Here is a 27400-nt window from a genome sequence, read left to right on the forward strand (position 1 = left end):
CGAAAGTGTAAAAAGTACAACAAATTCATTCCTCTGTTAACTTTTCTCCATTAATGTTAATGAATTTGCCTACATGCTCTTAGGGACAAAAATGTCACAAAAATGTTTGCTCAATGACCTTCATTGGTTGGCACTTTCCTCAGCAATCAACACATCTTAATCCAATAGTCCACATCGCATCACACAAATTTGATCAAATGGTCAACTCAACTTGATTAGAGAAAACCCTAATGTGACGCACCACACTCCACTAAGCCCTACACTCCAATCCACTCGAGTAATGCCAATGGGGAGGAAGTGAAAGGCAGCACCCAAATCTTCTCTGTCCACCGAGCCTCCACTCAAGCAACACCAACAAACATCCAAAAATTCCCCTAACAAACATGAAGAGGAAGTTGAAGAAGAAGTCGAAGAGGAGGAGGAGGAAGAAGATGGTGACGGTAAAGACCAACAACAACAACAAGCAAAGACTAAATCTCAAAGCTTCTGGAATCGTTGAGCAAGGACCATGCCCTCAACCTTCTCTGTGAACATGAAAGAGAGGATCCGAAAGGTGGTGGATGAAGATCCGGAGCACTAAGATATATGTTCAAGAATTAAGGTGTCACCAGAACCAATGAAGGCCATGTGAGCAAATATTTTGTGACATTTTCGTCCCTAAGTGTCACGTAAGTGAATCCATTAATGTTAAAGGAGGGGCAAATTTGTAGTACTTTTTACATTTTTTAATTATGACTAAATTTTCATTTTTTATCTTTAAAGGATAAATTTGTCATCGTTTTACAATTTCAAAGACGAAAATAACAATTTATCCTAAGATGAGGGGCGAAAATCAGTCCTTTGGGCAATGATGTTGCACCTCTTGGAGTGTGATTATAATTTGTCAAAGCCATGTTAGCTTACATAATTTGTCAAAGCCATGTTACCTCATTGGTTACATAAATGTCGCACCTCACATATATTATAACTGCATTAGCTGCATTTCATGTAATTTTTTTGTAATTTAGTTTAGATAACTGCTATCAGAACTACGACTTTGATTTAAAATAAAATATAGTATTCATTGTATAATGCCCAATGAAACAAGTTGGAACTTTTGATATGCCCAGTACCACATCATGAGGTAACCACACACCAAAAGACTTAATTTACTGATGCAACTAAGCAATACATTTTGAAAAGTGAAATTAAGACTCATAAACCATATTCATCAATCAACTTCTGGCAGTAGGAAATAAACATGCGAACATCACTAGACAAGAATGACTTCACATTGACACACAAGGACCGTAAAAATCCAAACCAAGCAAAAGAAAAATACAATTAAACTCAAACATATCATCCCAAATCCAAAGGACTGCTACCGAAACATATCATCCCATACTCAAACATGCTATTTTCAAGGTAACTGGTTAGGCCAAAAGCAAGCTTAGAGAGGGAAGTTAGCACCACCAAATGCAGGCATTGTTGTCTCATACCCATTACCATTGAACTGCTGCATTTGCATACCCAACCCATTGCCATAATTAAGCAGTGTCATATCTTCAAGTGCTGGTGTTTGTGTGTGGGGTTGGTATGATGGTGTTTGCATTATCTGGGGTTGGAAAAATGCAGGTGATTGCATCCGGGGTTGGAATAATGCTGGTGACTGCATCTGGGGTTGAAATGTTTGTGTTTGCATCTTGGATTGGTATGTTTGTGTTGGGAATTCTGGTGTTTGGATCTGGGTTTGGAATTCTGATATTTGAATCTGCGGTTGGAATGCAAATGTTTGCATAGGAGGTTGGTATGTCAGTGTATGCATTATCTGGGGTTGCAATGTTGATGTTTCAACATCGGGCTGGTTTGGTATCACCTGGTTGGCTTTCAGCATTTCCATCCTTTTATCAATGTCTTTCAGGTTCTGTTCAATTATCGATGAAAGAACATTCATATCAGCTGTGGTCATATTGATATCAGGCTGAAACATTCCTGTCTTAAAGCAATGAGCCATGAACAAGGACATTTCAATCTCCTTGTTTTCCTTCACAATTTTCTGCAACTTTTCTTTACTCTTCATGATTCTTTGTGCAATGAAACTCTCTTGGTTCACCATCTTTTTGCTTTGCTCCAATTGTGGCATGCTCATGAACTTTCGCAGCACATTTTCGACACCCAATTCGGATGGCCAAATCACTGGCCGAGGATCATTGGGGCCATACACTATAGCACATGCTTCAACGCCACAAAGCATGCTGAGTTCCTCTGTCTTCTTCAGCAGTGACTGCTTCCGTTTCTTGCATACGTTTTTTCTTTTAAAATCGTTGCCTATGAATGTGAGTTTCAGCTTTCCCGGGGCCATGATGATGACCAGCTTTCCCGGGGCCACTTGAATGTCATAGTATAGAGAATCCAACACTATAATGATATTTAAGTTTTAAAATTTTATTATGAATTTTCATCGTTGACTCTCATGCAGAAATAGATAAATTCTAACTTTTAATCACATTTTGACCGTTGTCATTAGTGTAAGATTCTTCATATTAAACATTTATGATTTATTATTAAATAATAAATAATTTGTGTGACCATTTCACAAACATATATATGTGTGTATGTATGTGTGTGTGTGGGAATTTATATGAATGCATAAATGTGAGAATTTATCACAGCCCATATAAAAAAAAGTGTTTGGTTTTATGATGTTTATAAATTAGAAATGATCCAATGAATAGCTTGGAGAATCCAGCACTAGAATGATATTGAAGTTAGAAAATCTATTTTGAATTTCATCGTTGATTTTCATGGTAAATAGATAAATTATAATTTTTTATCAAATTTTGACGAGTTGTAATTTGAGTAAGATTCTTCATATTATATATTTAAAGTATATTACTAAATGATATAGTATTTATAAGGAAGGCATAAATTCACCTATTTATCATCAAGGAACTAAATTAGTTGGTTAAATAAAATGTGAATTATTATAAAATAATAAATATTATTAAATGGCGATCCAGAGACGGCATGCATCCAAATGCAGTGGTGCAAATTAAAAAATATTCTTACATTTCTTGTTTTCCAAATTTTAGATTTGTTTCGACAACAATCTAGGAAATCACTTCCTACATCAATTATAGCAAGAATTCTTTGTATAACGTTTAATGCCCTAAGTTGGGAGAAAACATAACTTGTCTTTGGGTCAAAGGAAAAAAAAAAGTAAACTATTATTATTAATTGATGAAAAATACAGGTAAATTTTAGCGATTTAAGTAAACCTAATTTTTAGTTTAGAAAATATGGAGCCAATTGAAAGAAATTATGAAGTGTACATGCATGTCTTCAGGTAGTGGAATACATAAAATATTGGTCACTCATAGTGGCCGCATTCATAGGTACCTGATAGACAGTTTAGATATGTATATACTCGTGGTTCTCACTCACATGTGTAGGAGAAAAAATTTGCCTAGTATAAGTTCATTCCCTCTATCGAATGGTTTCTTCTCTTTTTTTTCTTAACTTTTCAATGGGGCTAGCAACTTCCTTTTAGTACGTAAATTGCACCTTTGGAAGGGCATCTAAGGAAAACAAAATTTTGCTTAAATTTAAGGGATAAATTTTATGCTACCTTCCTTTTCCCAAGGTTGAGGTCCCCGTTCATGAAAATCGTGTAAAATACAGATGGAGATGTATTTGTAGTGGGAGGAAATTGATAGCACTGGAAGTACTAGGGGCAGATCTAGATCTGGACGAAGAAGTCGTTAATGCAGAAGGAGTTAAGCATGGAGCAACACGTGCGGTAATAGGGGGTGCATGTGTGGGGAGGACTATTAGCACTAATTAAGGGGCAGTGCTTTACGAAAGTGTAGAGGGAAAACTCCGAGACGATGGTATTTAGGAAGCGTTGCTTCTCACTTCATAAATACATACAACTATTTTTTCTTTCGAAAAACTTTATGAATAACACTTCTGAAAATTAGTTTTCGAAAGCATTATAACACTTTCGGAAGTAACTTTTAGAAGTGTTAAAATTTCAGTGCTTTCTGGAATTAAAATGATTTTGAAGAAAAAAATGACCATAGCCTTGAGCCAACCTTGCATGTAGGCCCGAAGCTAAATAGGGGGGGGGGCGATGTTGGGCTTAGAAGTTAGAACCCCAAATAATTAAGATTCTAAAAAGAATACCAAAATAAAATATGATACTAAAGTTGGAAGAATTTGTATTTTTTAAAAAAAAAAAACTAAAAAAGGTAAAAAAAATAAATATAAATAAAGGAAAAAATTAAAGTTGGGTGTTCACATTAATTTACCATATAATTAGTTTATTTTATCATAGCATTGCTTTAAGATGAGTGAATGATCGTTTATTCTCTTATAATTATGAATTTATTATCAAAATCTATGTTAGACAAAGCTCTTTTCATAACAATCTTTTTCTTAAGTTTCTTAATCTTTAAATATTTCAACAATTAAATCTAAGCTTAAATGATGCAATACGTTTCATAGCATATTGTTTTACGTGGATTTCCTTGGTTTTTCTTATCTGTGACTTCGTTATGCTTTCCATGTGGTTTTGGTTGTAGGCAAAATTTCACATTACTTTTGCTGCCCGAATGAGCTCTTGTAGACTTGGTTAGTCTTAAAATTTTATGGATCCGGGACAAAATAATAAATAACATCCTCTTATATTTGTATTTGAAAATATAAATATTGCATAAAACAAATAGATACGTAATTAAATTAAAAATGATACATTTATTGCATTAAAATAATAAAATCATTTTAATAAATTTTAAAAAGATATATAATATGTTTTGTTCAATTTAGTATCATGTTATGGTTTTTCGTTCATGTCTTCAAATAAAATTACATACACATAAATATTTATGTATAAAATAAGTATGACAATAGAACAAGCAATCTATTAGGCACTCACCATCCTCATCCCATTGAAGGTGAGACAAATTTGGGTTCAGATCTAATAGAGGAAAGCTTATAGTTTTAAACCCATCCATGTCTGATTTTATTGGATTTATGTAAACTTGGGGGAACCCTCACATTTTTACAGTTTTAATTTACTTATATATCTTCAAAATATTAATTTTATATTTAATTTAATTTGATTTAGTTTCATTTTATATTTGACCCTCAAAGAAAAGCTCTAACTCCATTGCTATCGTCTATCATCGAAAACATATCATTTATATTAAAGCTTACATATATTTCTGTTCTTTACTGATATACTAATTAACTTTTATTTTTATTTATATTATAATTTTAGTTTTTTTTCTTATCTTGTTAAAAAATAAACTTAACCATATATATATATATATATATATATATATATATATATTATGATGTATTATGGTGCACTGAAAATTTATTTATTATAAATTTATGAATATAACACATCATAAAAAATAACTAGCAACCAAAACAGTGATATATCACAATTTAATTTGAACAAAAAATACACGAAATAAAATAATAATTTTAATTTATTTATTAATATAAAATAAAATAATATACAAAATATTATTATATAATTTAATTTATTTAATATTTTGAGTCTTTTTTAACCTGTGCCATTGCATCTTAAGACAAGGTCCAAGGCCGAACCTGCTTGAAGGTTTAAAACCTTGTTTAAAGATTTAATGACTTTTAGAAGTTCGAAAATCAACCTTGGAGGAAGCATAAATCCCCCCAGCTCAAGCACTTGCCACACTATGGTGGTGCCTCCACATATACTATATCAATTTTTTTGCAAATCCACTACCAAATAATAAGAGAGATATTTTAAGGAAAAATATATAATTATTCTTAAGAAATTAATATTTTTATTAAATAATTACTAAATTTTTTATTTTTTATAAAGATCATTAAAAAACGTAAAAGCCTAAAACGATCAATTATTATCTCATTGTTGCGCCAAAATACTATATCATCTCTAATATATACACAATGCTTTATCAGTTTTTATATGCTTTTTTCTTATCATTATTATTAATTTCTATGTCCAACTAATATTAAAAAATCACCTATGGCTGAAGTGTTCAATAAAAAATTTAGAATTTCATCAGAAATCCGAAAGGAAAGCAGGCCCCCTGGAGCTTAATGAGGGTTATATAACACAAGTATAGAACGTACTAAACTAAAACTAAAAAAATAAAACTAGTCTTATTGATTGAAAAAAAGATAGGTGCTGTTTGTTTTTTATGAATGCCATTTTACATAAACGTCCCACCACACACATATTAAATCTCGTATGTATATGAAGGTTCTAAAATCTAAACTTTGGTCCGCAATTAAAATCTCATCACAATGTCATAATACTGAAAATATTTGTAACTGCAGTCGCTCCATATTTCTTGCAATTTAATTTTTATATAACCTGCTATCAAAACTGCGACTTTAATTTAAAATAAAACCTTATTATATGATAAGGTGACACTTGACAACGTTATGAACTATTTTAGAATTGAGTAATACGCAGTGAAACAAAGAACTTTTCATATGGGTACCATAACATGAGGTAATTAACCACACACACCAAAAGACTTAATTTATTAAACTAACCAATACATTTTGAAAATCGAAACACTCATAAAACCATATTGTTCAACCAACTTCTGGCAGAAATTAAGAAATAAACATGGGATGGCAAAGCCACATGATGACTTAATTGCACCATTAAGCAAGGCCAAAATCCAGTTCAGAGTTCTCCAAATGTAGACATTGTTGTCTCATCATCATCATCACCATTAAGCAAGGCCATATATCCCTGCTTTGGCATAGGTTTAACATTCATATCAGACCCATTGCCATAATTCAGCAGTGTCATTTCTTCAGGTGTTAGTGTTTGCATCTGATTAGGTTAGTTTGCTAGGTTTTGCATCTGATCACCAAGTTGGTTTGTTAGGGTTTGCATATCAGGTTGGTTTTCTAGGGTTTGCATCTGATCACCAGGTTGGTTTGCTAGGGTTTGCATATCAGGTTTGTATGTTGGTGTTGTTTGCATCTGGAGTTGAGATGGTGTCTCCAGCTGGTTGCAATTCAGCATTTCCATTCTTTTATCAACGTCCATCAGATCCTGTTCAATCATAGATGAAAGAACATTCAAATCAGCTGTGGTCATGTTCTTACAAGGTTGAACATTCCCTATATTAAGACACTGACTCATGAACGAGGACATTTCAATCTCCTTGTTCTCCTTCACAACTTTCTGCAACTTGTCTTGACCCTTCACGATACTTTGGGAAACGAAACTCTCTTGGTTCACTTTCTTCCTACCCTGATCCAATTCAGGCCTGCTTCTGAACCTTTCCACCACACTTAGGACACCCAATTCGGATGGCCAAACCTCCGGCTCGGGTTCCTCACGGCCTTAAACTATAGTACACGCTTCAATGCCACAAAGGGTGTTGAGTTCCTCCGCCTTCTTCATCAGTGACTTCTTTCTTTTCCTGAATGTTGTGATCCTTTTGGTATTGTTGGCTATGAATGCAAGTTTCACCTTCTTCCGACCCATGATGGTGACCAGAAAAAAGGAGAAACAAATTGAGAAGTGAAAAGTGTTGCTTGTGTTGTGGTTTCTACTGCCACCAACAATATCTTTATATAGACTAATTTGATACATTTCTGGTTTGATTTTTCAGTAATTATTTGTTGCTGGCATTCTGTTCTAGTGTGAAAGTGCCAACTGATTTTGAACATTCAAATGTCATTCCTTACATGCAGGGTATAGAGAATCCGGAACTTTAATGACTTTTAAATTGTAAAATTTATATTACATATCAGTTAGTAAATTACTTGAATGAGTTGGTACGAGAATGGTACTAATATAAAAAGAATTCTTATATTCATCTTTGAATTTCTTGGATACATGGATAGATAGTGTAATTTTTAATATTACCATTTCAACACAATTGACCACTGGTTTTGAACGTTGAAATCTCACTTGAATGTCATTTCATACATGAATAATATAGAGAATATTCAGTGCTATAGTGATTTTTAAGTTGTAAAATTTCATTCCATCATTGGCTTTAATGGATAAATAGATAGGTTTTAATTTTTAATCTCATTTTGACCGTTGGCATTAGGGTAACATTCTTCCTATTATTCATTTAAAGTAGATTACTAAATGATATATTATTTGTGTGACCATTTCATGAAACATAATTTTTAGAAGCATTTTTTCTTTCTTAATACTCCCCCCATTTCAAATAGACCAAAGTCTTAGCATTAAAAAAATCATATTAACTTGTGTTTTTAATTTTCTTCAACGAAATATTAATGCGGGTTGGTCTGACCTAGTTCAAACTTACTTTAGGTTTCCATGTTTTAATCTCAGCTTGACCTTATTTCGGACCACCAGGCCAAATAATTAGCCTTAACTAAAAATAATAAATGTCTCAATTATTTTTTTTTTGTGATAAACTATTTAATTATTTTATTTGTGATTAAATAATGCCATTAACATTCAACTCAAACATAGATTAAGTTGTTATATATAACTATTATTATTATTATATAAATCAAGAACTATCAATCTAAATGAATGTCACGTTTAATTCACAGTTACCAAAAAGTTAAGACCATATGCATGGCTACAAAATTCAATAATATTCCGTTACATGATTGTCTATTTTAGATAATAATAAAAAAAAATATTTACATTTTCAGTTTATTATAGTTAAATTCATTTTTGAAGATAAAAAAGATATACATATATATCTCCCGTAGGAACCAAATTTGGTGCAGTCAACATTTTCATGGATTAACGTAATCAATGCAGTATAAACTTTGGACAAAGATCATATGGTTCAGATTTAAAATAAGCGTTTAATTAATTAGTCTAATTTGTCAGGATAAAATATAAAGTAAATAAAGACTGAAGAGGTTCAAGGAAATCTACGTCATCAAAAGGTTATACTTTTGCTAGTTTCTTTTACATTATTGCAGGCTAGATTAAGATTGGATAACAACAAATATTGATGGTTTTCAGATTCTGGCCAGAAGTCTCAGCCTGCTGGTTCAAAAAGAAGATTGATATGGTTGAATTTTCTTTTTTTCTTAATTTTCCGACTGTTCCTTAATTGGCTATAAGTGCTTCATGTCAGGGCAGGATACAGGCTATAAATGATATGGGGTCATAAACATTTTATACAAGAGACTGCACAGATTTGATGCTTTATTTACACTTTCATTATCATTGTTTTTAACCTCTTGTTTGCCTCTTGGAGGATATTTTATCTCTCTTCAAGTGTACATTCGCTATTTCTGCCAATAGTCTTGTTTTTCTTAAACATATAAAAAATTAAAAACGGTGCCATTATTTGAGAATTTTTTTATAGTATTAAGTTTATTCTGTTTCCTTAAGTAACGTGCACATAAATCCTGCTCACACTTTGGATTCTGCAGTTGAATTATATTCATTCAAAGTTATATATAAATATATAAAACATGTATAATTGGAAGTTCATTTATGGAAATGGTTTATCTTTTGCTAGTAAAAGAAATTCTATCTCATGAGATGTACTAATATTCTGACTTTTTAATCAAACTATTTCGGGCCAAATGTTTCTGAGCTGGAGTCCGAGTTTTCTGAACAATAAAAAATATTTTTGAATCTTCAACAAAAAGTTGATGGCTTGGCATCCAAGGTTTACAGAACTGCTCAACCCACTTCTTGTCTTTAATAATTAGACGATATGATATCTATAGCTGGAAATTAATCAGAAGCTCGAAAAAAATTCTTACTTTTTTATGTTTAAATATGTTTTTTTCCTAAATTTAGATCATTTTTTAATTTGATCCTTAATATTTAAATTTATTTTTTTTAGTTCTTAATTTTGACAAATATTTTTTTAGTTGCTCTGATCTGAATGAAATTTGGCAGATTGGATGCATAATTTATGATAATTTTTTATCACTTGCGAGATTAAAAATAATATTTTTTAAAATTGAGGGATTAAAAATAGAAAAATTAAATTTGGATGACAAAAACAAAAGTGATAAATATGATATACCAAAAAATATATTTACGCCTTTTTTATTGTTATTGTTTCACCTGGTTAATTTATTGTTACAATATGTTTGATGATTTTGTTTCTACCAAAATAAACCTTTGATAGCACTAGTTTTTCTATTTCTTGGTAACTAGTTCACAGAAACTTAATTTTCTTTATTGATCATCTTTCTTAATTAGCCATTCTTCTTCTTGCTTTTTCAATTCCTTCCAATGATTTACCAATTGAGGACATGGACTAAATTTCTCATTGACGCTGCAAGCTGGGCTTTATTTCAATTGTCTGACATTTTTTGTTTAGACCTACAATTTTGTAAATATTGTGGTGTTGTATATTTAGGCAGCAGGTCTTATAGCATAATATACCAAAAGCTAGCTAGTAGACTATAACTAGCTAACACAAAATGATTTTAAGTAAATTTTTTTAAACCGGAAAATAAAATTTCATTAATGTAATGGTACCAGTAGTACCTAATTAAAACAGATACATAATAAAGTATATCTCATCCCCAGGTTAAATGAATATTTATCGCATGTATGAAGCAATAAATACCAATTAACCCGAAGTCCCAAACTTAGCATATTTATCCCAACTGAGTATATACAATTAACTATTCTCACCCATAAAAAGGTAGCTTGTGCATAGTACAAACGGAGACCACTATCAACATATCCCAACCACAGAAAGCACCGCTGCATGATAACAAAAAGGCCAGAAAACCAAGCATCTACAAATCCTCACACGATAGTGCCAAAATAAAGATGACCCGATAAGCTTATAGGACTTCCCTGTCTATCAAACTAGCTCCCGGATTCAAAGACCACATTTTCTTTTTTGGTGAAGCCGGGGGAACCCCCGCGAGATATATTAAAAGCCTCTAAAAAAGGCCGCCGAAGCTACATCAAAGATACGACTATTGTCTATAGACAGACCATACTTAGCAAGTGCATCGTCAACTTGATTAGCTTCGCAAAAAACATGCTTCCACAGTGTAAAAGAAGGATGGACACCGCATACATATTGCAAATCGGGCACAGGTCAGAATCCGTCATGCCCCTTTGAAGACGAGCCTAGTTGGTAAGGATCCCTTTGTTTGCAACTTCCCACAAATGAATCTTGAATATCTCTTGCCCCCGCCATTTCCAAACACATTAAGAAGGAATAATCAAATGATTTAATCTTTTTCTTTAACCAAGTCCAAGGGATAATCATCAAATATGCTTTAATTTTACACATAATTTTAGGCGATTATCTAACATTTTTATACATTGAGCCTTGTTTTAACACAAAATTAGGATAGATTAGGAATTATCATTTAGGATTTTTGTTTGGTTAGTTTTTAGGATTTCTTGATGTTTTTGTGGAGTTTTCACAAGAAACTAAGTCAGGAAATGAAGTTGAGGATCCCTTGCTTAAGTGCGGCTTGTTGTGTGCTTAAGCGAGAAGAGACAAAAACTGAAATTTTTTAAGATCAGCCTAGCTTAAGTGAGACATTATTCACACTTAAGCGATGTACTATTCACACTTGAGAGGAGAGAGCCAAAAAATACCTTGAAAGGAATTAGAAGACCTCGCTTAAGTGAGGCATTATCCGCGCTTAAGTGAGTAAGTCACATTAGGCCCAAGTTCATAGCAGTTTATAAAAACCCAATGCATGAATGAATATCTAGGCACAAATTGAAACAATGGTTCTTTGAGAGAGAGAGAGTATCATTCTTAGGGACGGTAAATTCATCCATCCCTTCCGTCCGTTACCGTTAATGAAAGAGTCTACTTGTCACATTCAGGGATGAATTTATTAACCTTCTTCACATCCAAGGGCGAAAATGGCTATTTATCCAAAATATGTTTTAATCTTCATCTCCCCCCCCCCTCCCCTTTAATTATTGCAAACATAACATTACAATAAATACTTAAAAAGTAAAAATAAAAATAAGCATAAATTAGAACAAACATAATAATAAGCATAATTTATCTTTTGCTCTGAAATTTCTAATGTGGACATCCTAATGTTCTTCTTCACCATGGCATCTCGCCATTGCCAGTTAAGCATTGCAGATATAGGGTTTTTCGAGCTAAAAACAAGGGAGATGGTATCGTTTTGGTGGACGTGCACATCAATATTCTTTCTCGATAAGTCCTCCTCAACTCTCAAAAATCCAACTCGCGTAGTTTCATAGTGTTCTCGTGAAAGTTGAAGTGTAAATTATTTGAAGTTGTTTTGTTTTTCTATGCCAGTGATGTTTTGAGCATGTTTTTCTATGTCCTTGATTCTGGAAAGTTTTGTGTGATACAAGAAGTGGGAGAAGGTGAGGGGAAAGAAACAATTCATGCCTTTCAAAAATCTAGCCAAATATTTTTTGGGAGTTTTAGCTGTCAGAAAATAAATCCATTAAATTATTTACAAAGTATAACACATGTCATTCTCATTGGTTATTACATCATCGTTTAATGGGACAACAAAAAAAAAATAAATCCATTAAATTATTTACAAAGTATAACACATGTCATTCTCATTGGTTATTACATCATCGTTTAATGGGACAACAAAAAAAAATATAATAAAAATATTAACGGAGCAAAGGATTAGGGACCAACATTAGTCAATTTTAAGTTTAGGGACTAAAAGTGAAAACTCAAAAAAGTTCAGGAACCAAAAATATAATTAACTCTAAATAAAATCTTACCTTAAATATAATTAACTCTAAATAAAATCTTACCTTTTGTAAACAATCACTTTTAAAAAAACAATTTAATTATTCGTGTAAAAATATTTTAAGGAAAAGGCACATAAATAAAACCTTATTTTATGTAAACAATCACGTAAAGTATATCAATTTGTAAAATACAAATTGATCAAACAAATTTATATATTGATATCTGATTAATAATTAATGTATTATTATTAATTAATTATATTAAGTTATTACAATTAAGAACGTGAATCAACTGACATGAAATTATTAACTAGAGATCTTAGATTCAAATATAAAGTATGTAAGTATATTAAATACTTGAAGGAAAAATTTTATTACCTATAATAATTTTACCCGACTCGAACAAAATTACTTACAGTAAAAAATACATGTGGTTTAAATCAACAAAATTTATTAACATGTATCTATTAATTAAATAATTAACATGAACTTATTATATTAATGTTAATTGATTGCATTTAATTTTAAGAGAATGAATAAGGGGATGCATGACATTGATGTGGCAAAACCTTCTTTTATATAATATAATAGATAATTAAAAAAATGACAAAGGTCTATCCCGTGGAAGATAGCTATAGTCTAAATTCTAAACTAAAAAATTAATTAATTTATTAATAATTAACATGAATTTAATTATTACATTAATGCAAATTGATTGTATTTAATTTTAAGAGAATAAGGGGATGCGTGATATTAGCCCATGTGTAAAACTTTCTTTTATATAATATAATTAATAGATAATAGATAAATTAAAGAAAATGACAAAGGCTTATTATAGTGAACATAGCGTGCATATTAGTCACATAAACGGCAGCGCGTATATATATAATCTCTAGTGTATTTTGAAGGTTCTAAACTATAGTCAGCAATTAAAATCTTACCACAATGTCATAATTCTGTAAATATTCGTAACTGCATTAGCTTCATATATTATTTCTGGTAACTTTTTTATTTTAATTTTGATATGTCTGCAATGTAATCAGAACTGCGACTTCGATTTAATTAAACAAAACCTTGTTATTATGTATGAAGTTGATTACTCGTAAACTATTTACATTAGAGTTATACGAAATGAAAGAAAGGACTTGGGATATGGCTACAACAAACATGACGTAACTACATACAAAAAGACTAAATTTATTCAGCTAACAAGTACAGAGACTTGGTCCTGGATTGCTTATAATTCGTCTCTGTTTAATGGAATTCATTTTGCCTCATGGTGTAATGATCCTTTAATTTGCTTGGGTATGCAACATACCTATTGATGTAATAATCTTTTGATGGACTATACTTCGTGCCCAGTTTAATAATATTCGACTTCGAATTTTAAAAAAAGATATATAATTAACAAGTACGTTTTGCAAGCGAAACATTCTTAATTAAACCATAATGATTAAATGAACAACCAAGTCCTGAAAGCAGGATAAACATGTCAAACCAAATCAACATGTATTTCCAGGCACGAAAATAAAATGTGAAGACTAGCTAGACAGTAATTAAATGACTACTTACTATTGTGTCTTCACATTGACACACAAGCTAGGACAGTAATTAAAATTAAAAATCAAAGCATAGACAAATTGAACTGAAACATGATTCCCAAAAGACTAACAAGCACACACGTGCTTAATTTTTTCAAGGTAACAGGTTAGCCTAAAACCCAATTTGGAGTTGGAGATTAGCATCTGATTCAAATGGAGGCGCTGTTGTTGTCTCATCCTCATTACCATTAAGCAAATCCATAAACTTCTTCTGCTTTTGATCATGGTTAGCACTCATATCCAACACTGGTGATGATTGGATCTGGGGGGGTTGTTGGTGTGGTGGTGTCTTCTCCATAACATTCAGCGTTTCCAACCTTCTACAAACATCCTTCAGGTTCTGTTCGATGATCGACGAAAGATCGTTCAAATCGTCTGCGGTCAAGTTGTTATCTGGCAGAACCCTCCCTTCATCAAGGCATTGATGCATGAACACGGTCATCTCCTTCTCCTTGTTTTCCTTCACGAGTTTCTTCAGCTGCTCCTTGTGCTTCGCGATCATATGCCCTAGGAAGCTCTCCTGGTTCGCCATCTTCTTGTTCTTCTCCCATTCAGACATGGTCCTGAATTTTCCCAGCACATGATGGACACCCAATTCGGATGGCCAAATCACTGGCTCGGGATCATAGGGGCTATATGCTATAGCACATGCTTCAATTCCACAAAGGGTGCTGAGTTCCTCCATCTTCTTCAGAATTCCCTTCTTCCTTTTCCTGTATGCTGCCCTCCTCGCAGCATCGTTGGTTATGAAGGCGATTTTCACCTTTGTTCTGGGCATGATGATGACCAGAAAAGAAAAAAAAAAAGAGGGAAAAACAAAAAGAAAATTGAGAGAATTGAAGATTAATTTGTTTAATTGTTTGTGGTTTCTATTGCCACCAGCAATCTCTTTATATAGACCAATTTGGTATGAGTGGTTTTATTTTCCTGTAAGCCTTTTGTTGATGGTATTATTTTTGTGTGCAAGTGACAACTGGATTTTGCTCATTGAAATGCACATTAAATTAATGTCTTTCCTTAAATGAAGATACAGGAGAATCCGGAACTGTGGTAATATTTAAGTTGTAAAATTTACGTTATGCATGTATGAGTTAGTAGTAAATACTTGATTGAGTTGGTACAAGAATGGTAATATATTAAAAAAATCTTATTGTCATTAAATTTCATGCATAATTAATTAGATGGATTTTAACTCTTAATAAAATTTTAAAAAAGTTATCATTTTAAAGTGACAACTGGATTTGCACATTGAAATATCACTTAAAATGCCATTCCATATTGAAGGATATAGAGAATCCGACACTGTAAGATACAACTGGTTTTGCACATTGAGTTAGTACAAAATTGGTAGTATTTGTATATATAAAAAAAATTATATTCTCATAGTTGAATTTCATCCATAAGTATATAGATACTAATATTTAAAAGCATTTTTACAGTTGTCGTTATTGTGTGTAAGATGGTTATCCTTATCATATATCTACAGTAGTTATTAAATGATATTTTAATTGTTCGACTTTGTGAGGTTTTATATTGAAAGGATTAAATGAATAGACTAAATCCATGTGTTCTTTAAAAAAAAAAAAAAGACAAAATCCATGTGAAATGTAATTTACATTATAAAAGGTTTAAATTAAGATTTTAATCCTTGTAATTGTGTAGTGAATTTTGATTTTAATCCCTCAACAAAACTATGTTTTAGTCCGAAATGTGGTGGATTAGTTAAATTACAGTATATCATATTTCAAACTACATATATGATACTTCCTTTGTTCTTTTTCTATAAGGTATGGTTGACTAATTTATGTTTAATAAAAAAATTGATTAATTTATGTATAAATGTATTGTTTTTCTAAATTTATCCTTAAATAATTAATACATCGAGATATAATAACAGTAGGAGAGTTTTAATTTTAAAACTAAATTCTTTCATTCTCCAATTCCCATAAGAGAGATAAAGGACAATTCATAACATTTATTATTGATGAACTAAATTTATTGAGGATATTTTGGTAAAAAATAAATAATATAAAAGACAATTAGAAAAATATCTTATAAAAAGAAATAAAGAAATTTCAAAATAATATCTCATAAAAAGGGATGGAGGGAGTAGTATTTATCAATTAGAGATACAATGCAATATAACATTTAATCTTGCACTTGCATAGCTTACACTCGAATACTTATTTGTCGTCTCTCAATTGGGAGTGTAAAAAAAAATCAAATTAGACCGAACCAAATTGTAACCGACCTGACCAGTTTTGTGTCCAAACCAGGTTAGAACAAAACCCTACCCTGTTTTGAAAACGGTTTGGGTTTGACCCTCTCTATTTCTCCAAAAGCAAACGGTGACCTGACCCTCTCTCGCTCTCTCTCGTGTGACCCTCTCGTGTGACCGTCATCCGTCAGCGTCAAGGTTTCTAACCACGAACCCTCATCCGTCAATGTCATGGTGTCGAAGACCCATTAACATTTCATTGTTTTTCTATTGTTCGAATACCCTTTTGAATTTTGATTTGCATTGATCGCATTTGGTTTCTTTTGCATCGAAGACCTTGAACTTCAGTTTGAATTGCTTTTGAGTTTTGCTTATCTAAAAGATTTATGTTTTTTGCTTGAGCAATAAATATTTTTTTGGTCTACTGGAATTTCATCATTGTTTCCAAGACCCTTTTGAACTTCAATTTGTTAGAAGCCATACTTATTAAGAGTGTGTAATTACATTATTTTACAACTGTAATTGTTCTTGAGAAAATTGAAGACTTTTAGGTAGTGAAATGTATGAGAATAGTCAGTGATTGTTAAACTGGTTTTGGCTGACTGATTTAAACTATTGACCTAGCTGTTTGGCACTAACCTGTTTTCGTAATTTAGTCAATGACATGTTGATTTACTGATTGCATTCTATGTTGAGTTTAAGGGAGAATGCCAGTTTAGATATTAAGCAAGAATTTTTCTGCCATATATCCTTATAGATACATTTTGTTCCTGTATGATCGAGGGAAAAGGAAGGTGTTTGATTTTGTTTCATTTGGGAACTATAATGCATAGTGCATACTATTTTATGATTGTGATTTTTTTATGGAACTTGGTATGCAATATAGTTGAAGTGAAACGAGAACAAGATATAGTGGAGTATGGAATTATAAGCAAACATTCTCAAAACAATTTGAGAATGACCAATTAGGACTCAAAGCTTGCTTTTTTAGATTTTGTCCTACATTGTAAAGGGGTTGAGAGGAAACTAATTAATAAACACGAGGAAACTAAATTTGCTTGTTTAGGCTTTGCTTTATTCATGTTGAATTTGCTGGTCCAAATTCTGACCAGAATTTTCTTTTTTCGCGTTGAATTTGTATCAAACATCTTATGGGAGTTAGGCCATTCAAGGGGTTGGTAGTTTAATTAGTGTATTCAAAGCAACTTTGAGAAACAGAGTAGGAGTAGGTAGCTGCTTTCATTTTAGGAATTATGGGGAGCGGTATCGTAAAATTATATTCTATTTTGTTTAGGTGGTATGTTGTTTTGGGCACGTTTTTGGTGCAACGGTGGTATTTCTTGCTGGAAAATCTTCATTTCCTTAATACCTTGACACTTGATAATCTTATGAATACTACATTTCTTGCAAATTAAAGAATGCATGCTAACTTTGAATTTTGTTTTTTTGTTTCAGTAATCTGAGATATAATTTACAACAACCGATAATCAAATTTTTTGGAAACTAATTCTTGTTGATAAGGCTGGGATCTTTTATAGTGTTATGCTGAGTTTTAACTAAATCAAACTTTTTCTGTTTCTACTGATCACATACCGTAGTTTCTAGTTACCAGTTTATAGTAAAACTGGTTCAGTTACCAGTTTCTGAATTGTACTATCTTATAAAGATGCAAGTCTCTTTTATATACGTTTTATTATAATTCTTTTTACAGCTTATATATCAAAATTATTTTCAAATGCAGAACAACTAGATGTATCAACATCACAAAAAATGAAACATGTTAAATAAAATAATAAATGTATCAACATCTCAAAAAATATGGCATAGAGTCCGGACAATTTTATATGTATTGACAGAATATAATGCATGAAATTTCAGATTTCAGCTGTCTAATAACAGTTAATTTGACCATTAATACCTAGATAATTTTGTAAGATAATAGCTTTTAAGTATCTTTTAACCAAAATAATATTTACTACAAAAATCTCTTAAGAAAATCAGGCTCCAAACGGACCTCACCCGTACCCCTTCTTAGCTTTCAATGTAGCAACAACCTCTAAGCACTTTTCAATATCTAATATCTTTGCCCGAAAAACACCACAAATAAAAAGTGTCACTATAATAGGTTGATTACATGTGTAAAGAAAAAATTATGAGCAGCTCAGAGAGTCAAAGAGATAATAACTTTAATGAATCAGTCTATGTTCAACATTTTTGAAAAAAATAGAATAAAAGGACAACCAATATATTTTTCTTGTTTTACTTAAAATTAAAAAATTAGTTGTATTGTTCAAGATCCATAAAATCTATATGGCATCCCACTTGGCACTCAGAGACGCGTGTTAACATTTCATGTCAGTTCTGTTACAGGAAAGCGGATGTCTGACCCTTAGCAGCCGGGACCCCCAACAAACAGGTTATCTCTAACCTAACTAATAGTCAAATGTGTTTGAATATTTTATTTATTGACATATATTAAATCATCTATAATGTCATATTATCTACAAGGTATGATTATCTTCTACCTTTATCTACAATTCAAGTGTTTATCTCTAAGTTTTCAGCTATTATCTATAAGCCAAGAATTATCTACAAGGCTATAACAACCCCTACAAACAAGAATCAGCACCCACACCCACGTTCAGCTACTATAAATCCAGGTTCCATCAAACCCATTTACACAACTTGCTCTCACACTTAGCACACGGCATCAAGCCTGTGCCCCTCTCTCTTTTGCTCTTACGAGCCTCATTATAACATATACTTGCTTTATTTTCCTCACACATATTCTTACTTAAGCGTCAAAGTCCTTTGTTTTGCAAGTCTCCCCCTCCTGTCAAAGACACCTCTCCAAGCCGACATGTGAAGTTCGGGACCCCACTTAGTCACATCCACCTTGATGTGTCATGTTTCCAAATTTTGGTAAGATCATTAGTGTTGGACAAGTGACCTCAGAAATTTTAAGAAGGGGGTTGAATTAAGATTTCATTGACTATTCCTAATTGAAAATTTCCCTTTCTTAGATATTCCTTAGATTCAATTATATCTTTAATTGTAAGTTACTCGAATAAAAAATAAGGAGAAGTAAACTTAAAGAAATAGAAACACAATAGAAAGTAAAGGAGATTAAGGAAAAAGAGAATGCAAAACCGAATTTATACTGGTTCAACCACTTCCCGTGCCTACATCCAGTCCCCAAGCAACCCGCTTGAGATTTTCACTATCTTTGCAAAATCGTTTACAAGCAATGAACCACAAAGGACTTCCCTCCTTTGTGTTCAGTGATTACAACCAAGAAGTTATGTCCACTTCTTGCAATGAACCCTAAGGAACGTTGGTCCCTTGTGTCTAGTGATAAAAACCAAGAAGTTATACCCACTTCTTGCAATGAACCCAAAAGACATTGGTCTTTTGTGTCCAGTGATCAACCAAGAAGCAAATCCTGCTTCTTGCAATGAACCCAAGGAACGTTCGTCCCTTGTGTTCAGTGTTTGCAACCAAGAAGACCTTCTCTTGAAAACAGTCACCAAGAGTAGGTCTCTTGAAAAGCTTTTTGTAAGAATGGAGGAGAGGAAGAAAATATAATAGCACAAGTTTTTGCCCAATGAACTTTTTTTGACAAAGCAAGTGTTGAACAAAAACTCTTAAAAAGATGTTGAGAATGATTCAGTTCGTCTTTTGAAATTCGTGTCATGGTCACATATTTATAGTCATTTGATGGATCTTGAAGAACCATGTTAAAAGTTGTGACTCTTGGCAATTTCTTCAAAACTAGTCACTTTAAAAGTTGTGACTCTCTTCAAAACTAGTCACTTTAAAAGTTGTGACTCTTAGCAAATTCTTCAAAAACCAATCACTTTAAAAATTGTGACTCTTGACAATTTATTTTTCAAAACTAGTCATTGGTAATCGATTACCATTATGGTGTAATCGATTACACAGTTTATTTTATCAAAGGTTGTGACTCTTCATGTTTAGATTTGAAAATCAACGTTTAGAAATACTAGTAATCGATTACAAATGTTGTGTAATCGATTACACAAGTTTGAAAATGTTTTATCACAAGTTGTGACTCTTGAGATTTGAAATCCAACGTTCAAAAACATTGATAATGGATTACATGCCCATGGTAATCGATTACTACTTTGTAAAACAATTATAAAACTGTTTTGGACTTCTGGTAATCGATTACTGCCTCATGGTAATCGATTACCAGAGAGTAAAAACTCTGGTAAAAGATTTTTCTTTGAAAAATTCTTTTGGACAAATTGTGTTATTCAATTTTTTCTTTGAAAAATTATTTTTATACTTATCTTGATGCTTTTCTTGAGGCTCTTGTATATCTTGAGTCTTCTCTTGAATCTTCACTTGAATCTTCTTGATTCTTTAATCTTGTTTGAATGGATCTTTAATAATCTTTCCCATCATCAAAATAATCTTGGAAGCTTTACTTCTACAATTAGCATTTGCTAGTGAATCAATAATATGATTTTACATTATATTTCTACTTCAATTTATAAAGCCTACATAGTTAGGAATGACCAAAGTTCAAAATATATGACAAGACAACTTTGGATTGGAGTCTAAATCTATTAGCCTACATAGCATAAATGCAACTCAACTCAGATGTGAACCCAACTGTTTGTTCTAATTGCAACCTATATATGTTTTTGAAAACTATAATGTAAAACCTCATGACACGAGTCCCAAGATAAATAATATTCACTCATGTTATGATTCTAACTTGAATATAATAAGACTGTTTTTAGGTCTCTTGTATTTTTAGGATTCTAATTTGAAAACTGAACTCATAGACTCAGAGTTTTAAGAATAGTTAATTGATTTCTAGAAACAACCTATCTGTTTGTGATCGAGTGTAAGGTTATGTACAACTACCACCAAGTGGAAGTACTCCTCGCAGCAGCCTCACACAGGTACCATATAGTGACACTAGATATCAATAAATTGAATTTTCAAATTTACAAAATGAAGAAAGGTGATAATCACAATTACCTAACAATTCTAAGCAACAATGCATGCAAGTTTATCACGGGTCCTTAAGAATATTACTTTTCTAATAGAAATAAAAACAAGTTTTGCAAGAAGTGCGAGGGTAGCAACGATTCTGACAATAAGCACTGAAGTTGGAAGAATGAGACAATCTTTGGCGTGGTGCTAGCGTAGCAATCCCAATGTTTTCTATTAGGTTGGAATCTGATCTGGTGTTGGATAGTGTCTTGACCTTAAGTTGCTAGTTAACTAGGATGTAGCATTTGGTTGTTGGAAAGGAAAAGGTTATTGGAAGTATTTGAGAGAAATGAAGGAGGAGAGAATATTAGAAAGAAGGCCAGTTTTTCGACTTGCGCAAGGTAGCAACTTCAAAAAAAAAATTCATCCACCGCATTGCGCATTTTTTTTATTTGCGTTTAAGTGCACAATCACAGTTAAATGCTTGATTTTTATTTGACGGGTTAACATAATTAAATTCAATATCAATATCGATATCCTCAATTCCTCATCTTTTTTATTATTGCGCAATTTATATATATATATATATATATATATATATATATATATATATATATATATATATATATATATATATATATATATATATATAAATTGCAAGAGGGCGAGCCCTGGTGCAGCGGTAAAGTTGTGCCTTGGTGACTTGATGGTCATGGGTTCGAATCCGGAAACAGCCTCTTTGCATATGCAAGGGTAAGGCTACGTACAATATCCCTCTCCCATACCTTCGCATAGCGAAGAGCCTCTGGGCAATGGGGTACGAAGTTTATATATATATAAATTGCAATTGGTTCTTGCAGTGAAGGAAAAGCTTGAAAGAAAACACCATAGGCTCCCCGTTGGTAGAAATGGAAGGGATGATGAAGATATGATATTGTGATTTAGTAATTTCTTTTTTGTTTTGTTTGTGTTCAGGTTAAGAATATTGATCAGGTAGATTCATGCAAGATTACTTCAGTGAAGTTCTCCTGTGCAAAAGAAGTTGTGTCGCTTCATTCACGGAAAAGTGTAAGTGTCTAACATGTTTTGAATTGTTGAATTGAAGTGTGGTTGAGTTTTTATGTTTTTTTTTTCTTTCATTTGGAAGATGGAAATAGTTGTGATACGGGATTTCGATAGAGAAAACTATGTTGAGTTTATGTATGGAAAAACTAGATTAGTATTAGGGAAGATGGTTAGAGCTCAATCAATAAAAAATTGGAAGAGAATTTGTGTTAGTGTCTTGGTTCATTTATCCTTCCTGGCATAAGACACAACTTGATATGGTATAAGTTTGAGTTGAATAATTTGGATTTAAAAGAAAGTATGAACTTTCTAGATTGACAATTTGTGAACTTCTTTTGAAAGCAAGTGCATTATGTAATTTGAAATAATTTTTCAATTGCCACCTTAAGTTCATGGGGATTTTCTTTTGTTGGAGTGGGTTGTCTATTTCTCTTCTTAATTCATTATTTTTATTTTGTGATATGCATTAATGTAATGGCTACAAAATAAAGTTTCTTAGAATTTGGACTTAGGGTCTAAAAGTAATGATATTTGATTTCACCCAGGAAGCTAAACAACTTGTTCAAACTGATTATTAACATGATGAAATCTTCTGTTAATATTTAGTTAGTTTGTCATTTGCTCACTATTGAGCTATAGTGTTGCCACACTGATTTTTCCCTCCTGTCTTTATTTATTGAGTATATAACTATTGTATTGATCCAGACCTTACTAAACCTGAGTTTGTGATTTCAGTGTCATTTTGATGATTTTCTCCTGGTTTCTAAATTGACATATTATAGGTGACTGCTAATAGCTAGGAAAGTGGATTCTTTATTTTATTCCTAGTTGTATTTGCTCTTATTGCTGCTAGTTATGTGTTGGTTATGTTCTTGTTAAGGTAATGTTCCATACAAATGCATGGTGAACATTGATATGGTTTGGTCTTAATGGTAAATTGTGATATGGCTTGGTAAATTGTTAATTTTTATGCTTACAGGGGCTAGAAGATCCCATAAGGAGCAAGTATAAACTTATGCTAAGTTGTTCACTTATTGTTACTTTTGTGATTCCTCCTGAGTTACCAATGGAATTATCAATAGTTGTTAATACTTCCCTGACTGCACTGGCACGGCATGACATTTTTTGCACAGAGCCTTTTCGAATACCATTTGTCAGAAAGGTACTTGGAGGCTTGTCACTATGTTTCTACTCTTGTACATCCTTTTATTTTGTTAGCTATATTAGATCATATGAAATTGGTTTTTATGTAACATATTGTACATACCTTGCCTTACAGGTTGATATATGTTGTTTTGACAAGACATGGACACTTACATCTAATGACATGGTATGTCCATATGAGTCATGATTAGGCATGACAACGGGGTGGGACCGGGACAGGTATTGTATTTCCCACCCCCACCCCCGACTTTGTGACCGATCCCCTACCCACGCTGGGATTAAAAAATATGTACCCATCCTCATCGCCGTTGGGGGTTGGCTTCCCCCTTCCTGCCCCACCCCCGCTAGTATTAATTAATTTTTTTTTTTAAAAAAAGAGAAAAAATACTATAACATTGAAAAAAATGGAAACAAAATGGGGCCAAAAGGCAGTTACGTAGCAAAAAAAAAAAACAATAACAAAGCCAAATTCAAAATATGGGACCATTATCATAATTTAAAAAATTACTAAAACAAATCAATTAATTCAATTAAAATCATAAAATTTGGGTATTGCATGAGGAATTAAGGACATGCATATTTATTTTCTCCCAAAATATAGTACCATCTAAATATATGTTGTCCGAACAATAAGTAGCATATGATTTTGTTTAGCAAAAAAAGAGATACTAATATTCTATGTTGATTGTCCTTCAACATGTTTCATTTTGTTTAGCATATGATTCTATTCAACAACTTAAACATGTTTCATTCTTTCAAATTACATAATAAAAAAAGAAACAACTTAAATAGTTCAGCAAATAGATCTTGATCATTCCTCCAAATTAGTGACACCAGCACCCATCATTTCACTTGCATAAAAGAAACAAAAATTAGAACAAAAACTTATATTATATAATAACAAAAATGAAATTTAGAACATTATTTACCTTCATCATCTGAAACCATTGCATTCATTACAGTAGCACATTCAACAACTTTATAGCTCATAGAACCTATAAAAATACATTTCAAGTATTAGTTTGTTGAATAAACACAAATATCAATTTAACAAAATATATGAATAAAACTTTACCAGTATTTCCAACACTTCACAACCAACTTCTAGCACACATTAGAGCCTCTAAAGTAGTCCATTGAAGTTGACTATGATGTGGGATTAATATTTGATCACCACTGCTAAATGCAGATTCTGAAGCTGCGGTAGATGTAACGACCTGCCTCGTCGCTACGATATCAACACTCTAATATGAGATAATTTCGATTTTTATAAAAAGAACTACCTTAATTTTGCTTATGAAAATAGAAGTAATTTTGTCACATCATACATTCATCCAACAACACGCCATTATTTAAGTGAATATACATAATTATATAGAAACAGTAACTCGGTACACGTCATACACATAAACGAAAATTAAATTTGTTCATGAATATAATTAAAATCCAAGTTTTACATCTTTAACTCAACAAAATAAAACTTAAAACCAACTACAGAGGAGTTGATTACAAAACACAATTCTCTCCCAAAATAATGCCAACGTCATTAGGTTGGTTTGGCGACTCCTCACCATAATCTTACTCACTGCACCCTACCACCGACATTTTGCTCCAACGAACAATATTCACGATCATCACAGGTATCAACCACACGATACAAAATTGCAAGGGTGAGTTCATTAGAAAAAGAACCAATACCAAATCCAAATAACCACAATTAGCAAGCAACATAGGCAATCATTATGAGCTTACACAACATTCATTATTCAACACTCACATCCAACAATTATTCATCATCCACATTCAACCATTTCTCATCATCCATCCACGGATCCAATCAAAACTACACAGAATGATGCATGCACCTGACTCAACTCTCAGATGCAATGTGGTACGTACCAACAACCAAATCTCAGGAAATAGCCTAAGCGTGTCCACACGACACTCTCACTTACGGAACCATGCAGAGTTCGTCAAGACCACCCGGTTGTGCACGTAACTGCTCCCCTCCCATAGGTGATCAGCCTGGGAGCCCAAAGGAGTTCCCTACCAGGTGACAAGCCCCCCCAGTACAAAGTACACTCTGCCACAACTACTCTATTTCCTGTGTCGTATAAGCTATGAACATGGCCAAAAGTAAGTGCCAAAGACCATGGACCAATTAAAGCGCCTAAGCATCCCCTCAGAAATGCTTAGATTCTCTAACCACGCTTGTCACCCACGTCTGGGCCATCCGACAAGGTCAGTGCACTCTACCTCCCATGACATACACTACATACGGCGTATGAACGTGGCCCAAAGCAAGTGCCAAAGACCCTAGAAGGTCAGTGCACTTCGCCCCCCATGAACATACACAACATGCATATGCCAATGCATTTCCAACATCAATCAACATTCCATTTCCATGTCATTCTCAACATAAATATCATCTCATCTCGATGACGTTATTAACAACAACAACCTCATTTCATATTCACATATTCATCAACAATAACAACAATTCATGTTGACATGGTCTTTATTAACAACGTCATCTCAAATCAATATCAACATAATTATCATTATCATCACATATCAATTAAAATTCTCAATAGCAACATCAATAACAAATCGCATTCTGCACATATATATTTCTTTCATGCCTGAGATTCACACTCACAGGTCTTCAAACAACACAAATCAAATAAAGACAACAATATCATTCATCACAATATATATATATATATATATATATATATATATATATATATATATATATATATATATATCGTATCCCATTCGTCAAAACATAGTTTTTCCTGAAAAACCACCATGCATATCAATAACAATTTCATCGCATCCCATTAGTTAAAAACATTGTTTTCTATAAAAGAAAAATCAGCATGCAACAGGGACAGGCAGTTATCCTCATAGCTAGGTTTCCTGACCCTAACTATGGTGTTAAAACGCGGGTTCCTTGTCACGTCACTTGGAGATTTCTTTTTCTTCTTCGCTCGTTGGTTCCATGTAATCCTCTACCATACCAAAACGAAAGAAACTTAATATGGATTTTAGAAAACAAAGCTAATAACAATGCTCTGGGTCAAACACCCACGTCACTACATAAAAGTGCTGAGAGCATTTCGGGTTTTACAAAGGGACATCATTTGGAAATTCCGACCATGCCAATGTGACCAGGGTTCAGTGTAGGTTATGAAAATAACATGCATTTCATGAAAGGATAACGTTTACAAAGTCTCTTTCTCTAGGGTTTTTCAAAGGAAGCGTAAAACATGCAATGGCGGTTCCAAAGTTAGAAAAGATGCAAAGACAAGCTGAAACTAACAAGAAACAACCGTAGAACCATGGTTACCTTGAAGGAAAATGAAAGGTCAGATTAGGGTTTCATTCTCTACCGAAACCGCAAGCCAAGTTGGAAGATTCCGCTTCGGTTGATGGGTTCCTCTCGGTGTGGGGTTTCAACAGAGAACAACGGCGGTTTGTGGTGGCTAATGGTGGCTGTGGGTGATGGAGAAAGAGCTTGGAATGTTGGAAATGGTTTTGGAAGAAAGAAGGGAGAAGAAATGGCGTTTTTCCAAAGCTACTTGGACTACAAGGCTCAGAACGCACAAGTGAGCAATGCTCTCAGGAATGGAAATGTTGCACACACTACAAACATATTCTCAAAGATCCCAACGGTCAGATCATGGACAAGTGTCTTGTGAAGCTGCATACCAA

General features: G+C 32.7%; 4 protein-coding genes across 4 annotated transcripts; 1 reads left to right on the forward strand and 3 right to left on the reverse strand.

The window, feature by feature from the left end:
* Positions 1-1429: 1429 nt before the first annotated feature.
* On the reverse strand, positions 1430-2341 carry LOC114373164 (agamous-like MADS-box protein AGL80). The gene has a single exon (XM_028330695.1). It carries the CDS (start codon positions 2339-2341, stop codon positions 1430-1432), a length of 912 nt encoding a protein of 303 aa, XP_028186496.1.
* A 4512-nt stretch (positions 2342-6853) lies between these two features.
* On the reverse strand, positions 6854-7507 carry LOC114373165 (agamous-like MADS-box protein AGL80). Its single transcript, XM_028330696.1, has 2 exons — positions 7380-7507; positions 6854-7298 (listed from the first exon to the last, which is right to left on the reverse strand). Exons 1-2 carry the CDS (start codon positions 7505-7507, stop codon positions 6854-6856), a joined length of 573 nt encoding a protein of 190 aa, XP_028186497.1.
* A 6629-nt stretch (positions 7508-14136) lies between these two features.
* Positions 14137-15076, reverse strand: LOC114374142 (agamous-like MADS-box protein AGL80). Its single transcript, XM_028331746.1, has one exon. The coding sequence runs from the start codon at positions 15044-15046 to the stop codon at positions 14381-14383; it is 666 nt and encodes a 221-aa protein (XP_028187547.1). The 5' UTR covers positions 15047-15076; the 3' UTR covers positions 14137-14380.
* A 6020-nt stretch (positions 15077-21096) lies between these two features.
* Positions 21097-24890, forward strand: LOC114373166 (probable manganese-transporting ATPase PDR2). The gene is made up of 7 exons (XM_028330697.1): positions 21097-21126; positions 22430-22522; positions 22602-22688; positions 23373-23399; positions 23499-23681; positions 23799-23849; positions 24873-24890. Exons 1-7 carry the CDS (start codon positions 21097-21099, stop codon positions 24888-24890), a joined length of 489 nt encoding a protein of 162 aa, XP_028186498.1.
* The last annotated feature ends 2510 nt before the right edge of the window (positions 24891-27400 follow it).

Source organism: Glycine soja, chromosome 11 (genome assembly GCF_004193775.1).
Source record: "Glycine soja cultivar W05 chromosome 11, ASM419377v2, whole genome shotgun sequence".
NCBI classification, from domain to species: Eukaryota; Viridiplantae; Streptophyta; class Magnoliopsida; order Fabales; family Fabaceae; genus Glycine; species Glycine soja.

Coding starts and splice junctions, on each gene's coding strand:
- LOC114373164 (XM_028330695.1), bottom strand. CDS start 2,341: ATGGCCCCGGGAAAGCTGAAACTCACATTCATAGGCAACGATTTTAAA.
- LOC114373165 (XM_028330696.1), bottom strand. CDS start 7,507: ATGGGTCGGAAGAAGGTGAAACTTGCATTCATAGCCAACAATACCAAA. Junction 7,299..7,379: donor ACCCTTTGTGGCATTGAAGC/GTGTACTATAGT, acceptor TGTGGTGGAAAG/GTTCAGAAGCAGGCCTGAAT.
- LOC114374142 (XM_028331746.1), bottom strand. CDS start 15,046: ATGCCCAGAACAAAGGTGAAAATCGCCTTCATAACCAACGATGCTGCG.
- LOC114373166 (XM_028330697.1), top strand. CDS start 21,097: ATGCAACTCAACTCAGATGTGAACCCAACT. Junction 21,127..22,429: donor ACTCAGATGTGAACCCAACT/GTTTGTTCTAAT, acceptor GTTTGTGTTCAG/GTTAAGAATATTGATCAGGT. Junction 23,682..23,798: donor GAATACCATTTGTCAGAAAG/GTACTTGGAGGC, acceptor CTTGCCTTACAG/GTTGATATATGTTGTTTTGA.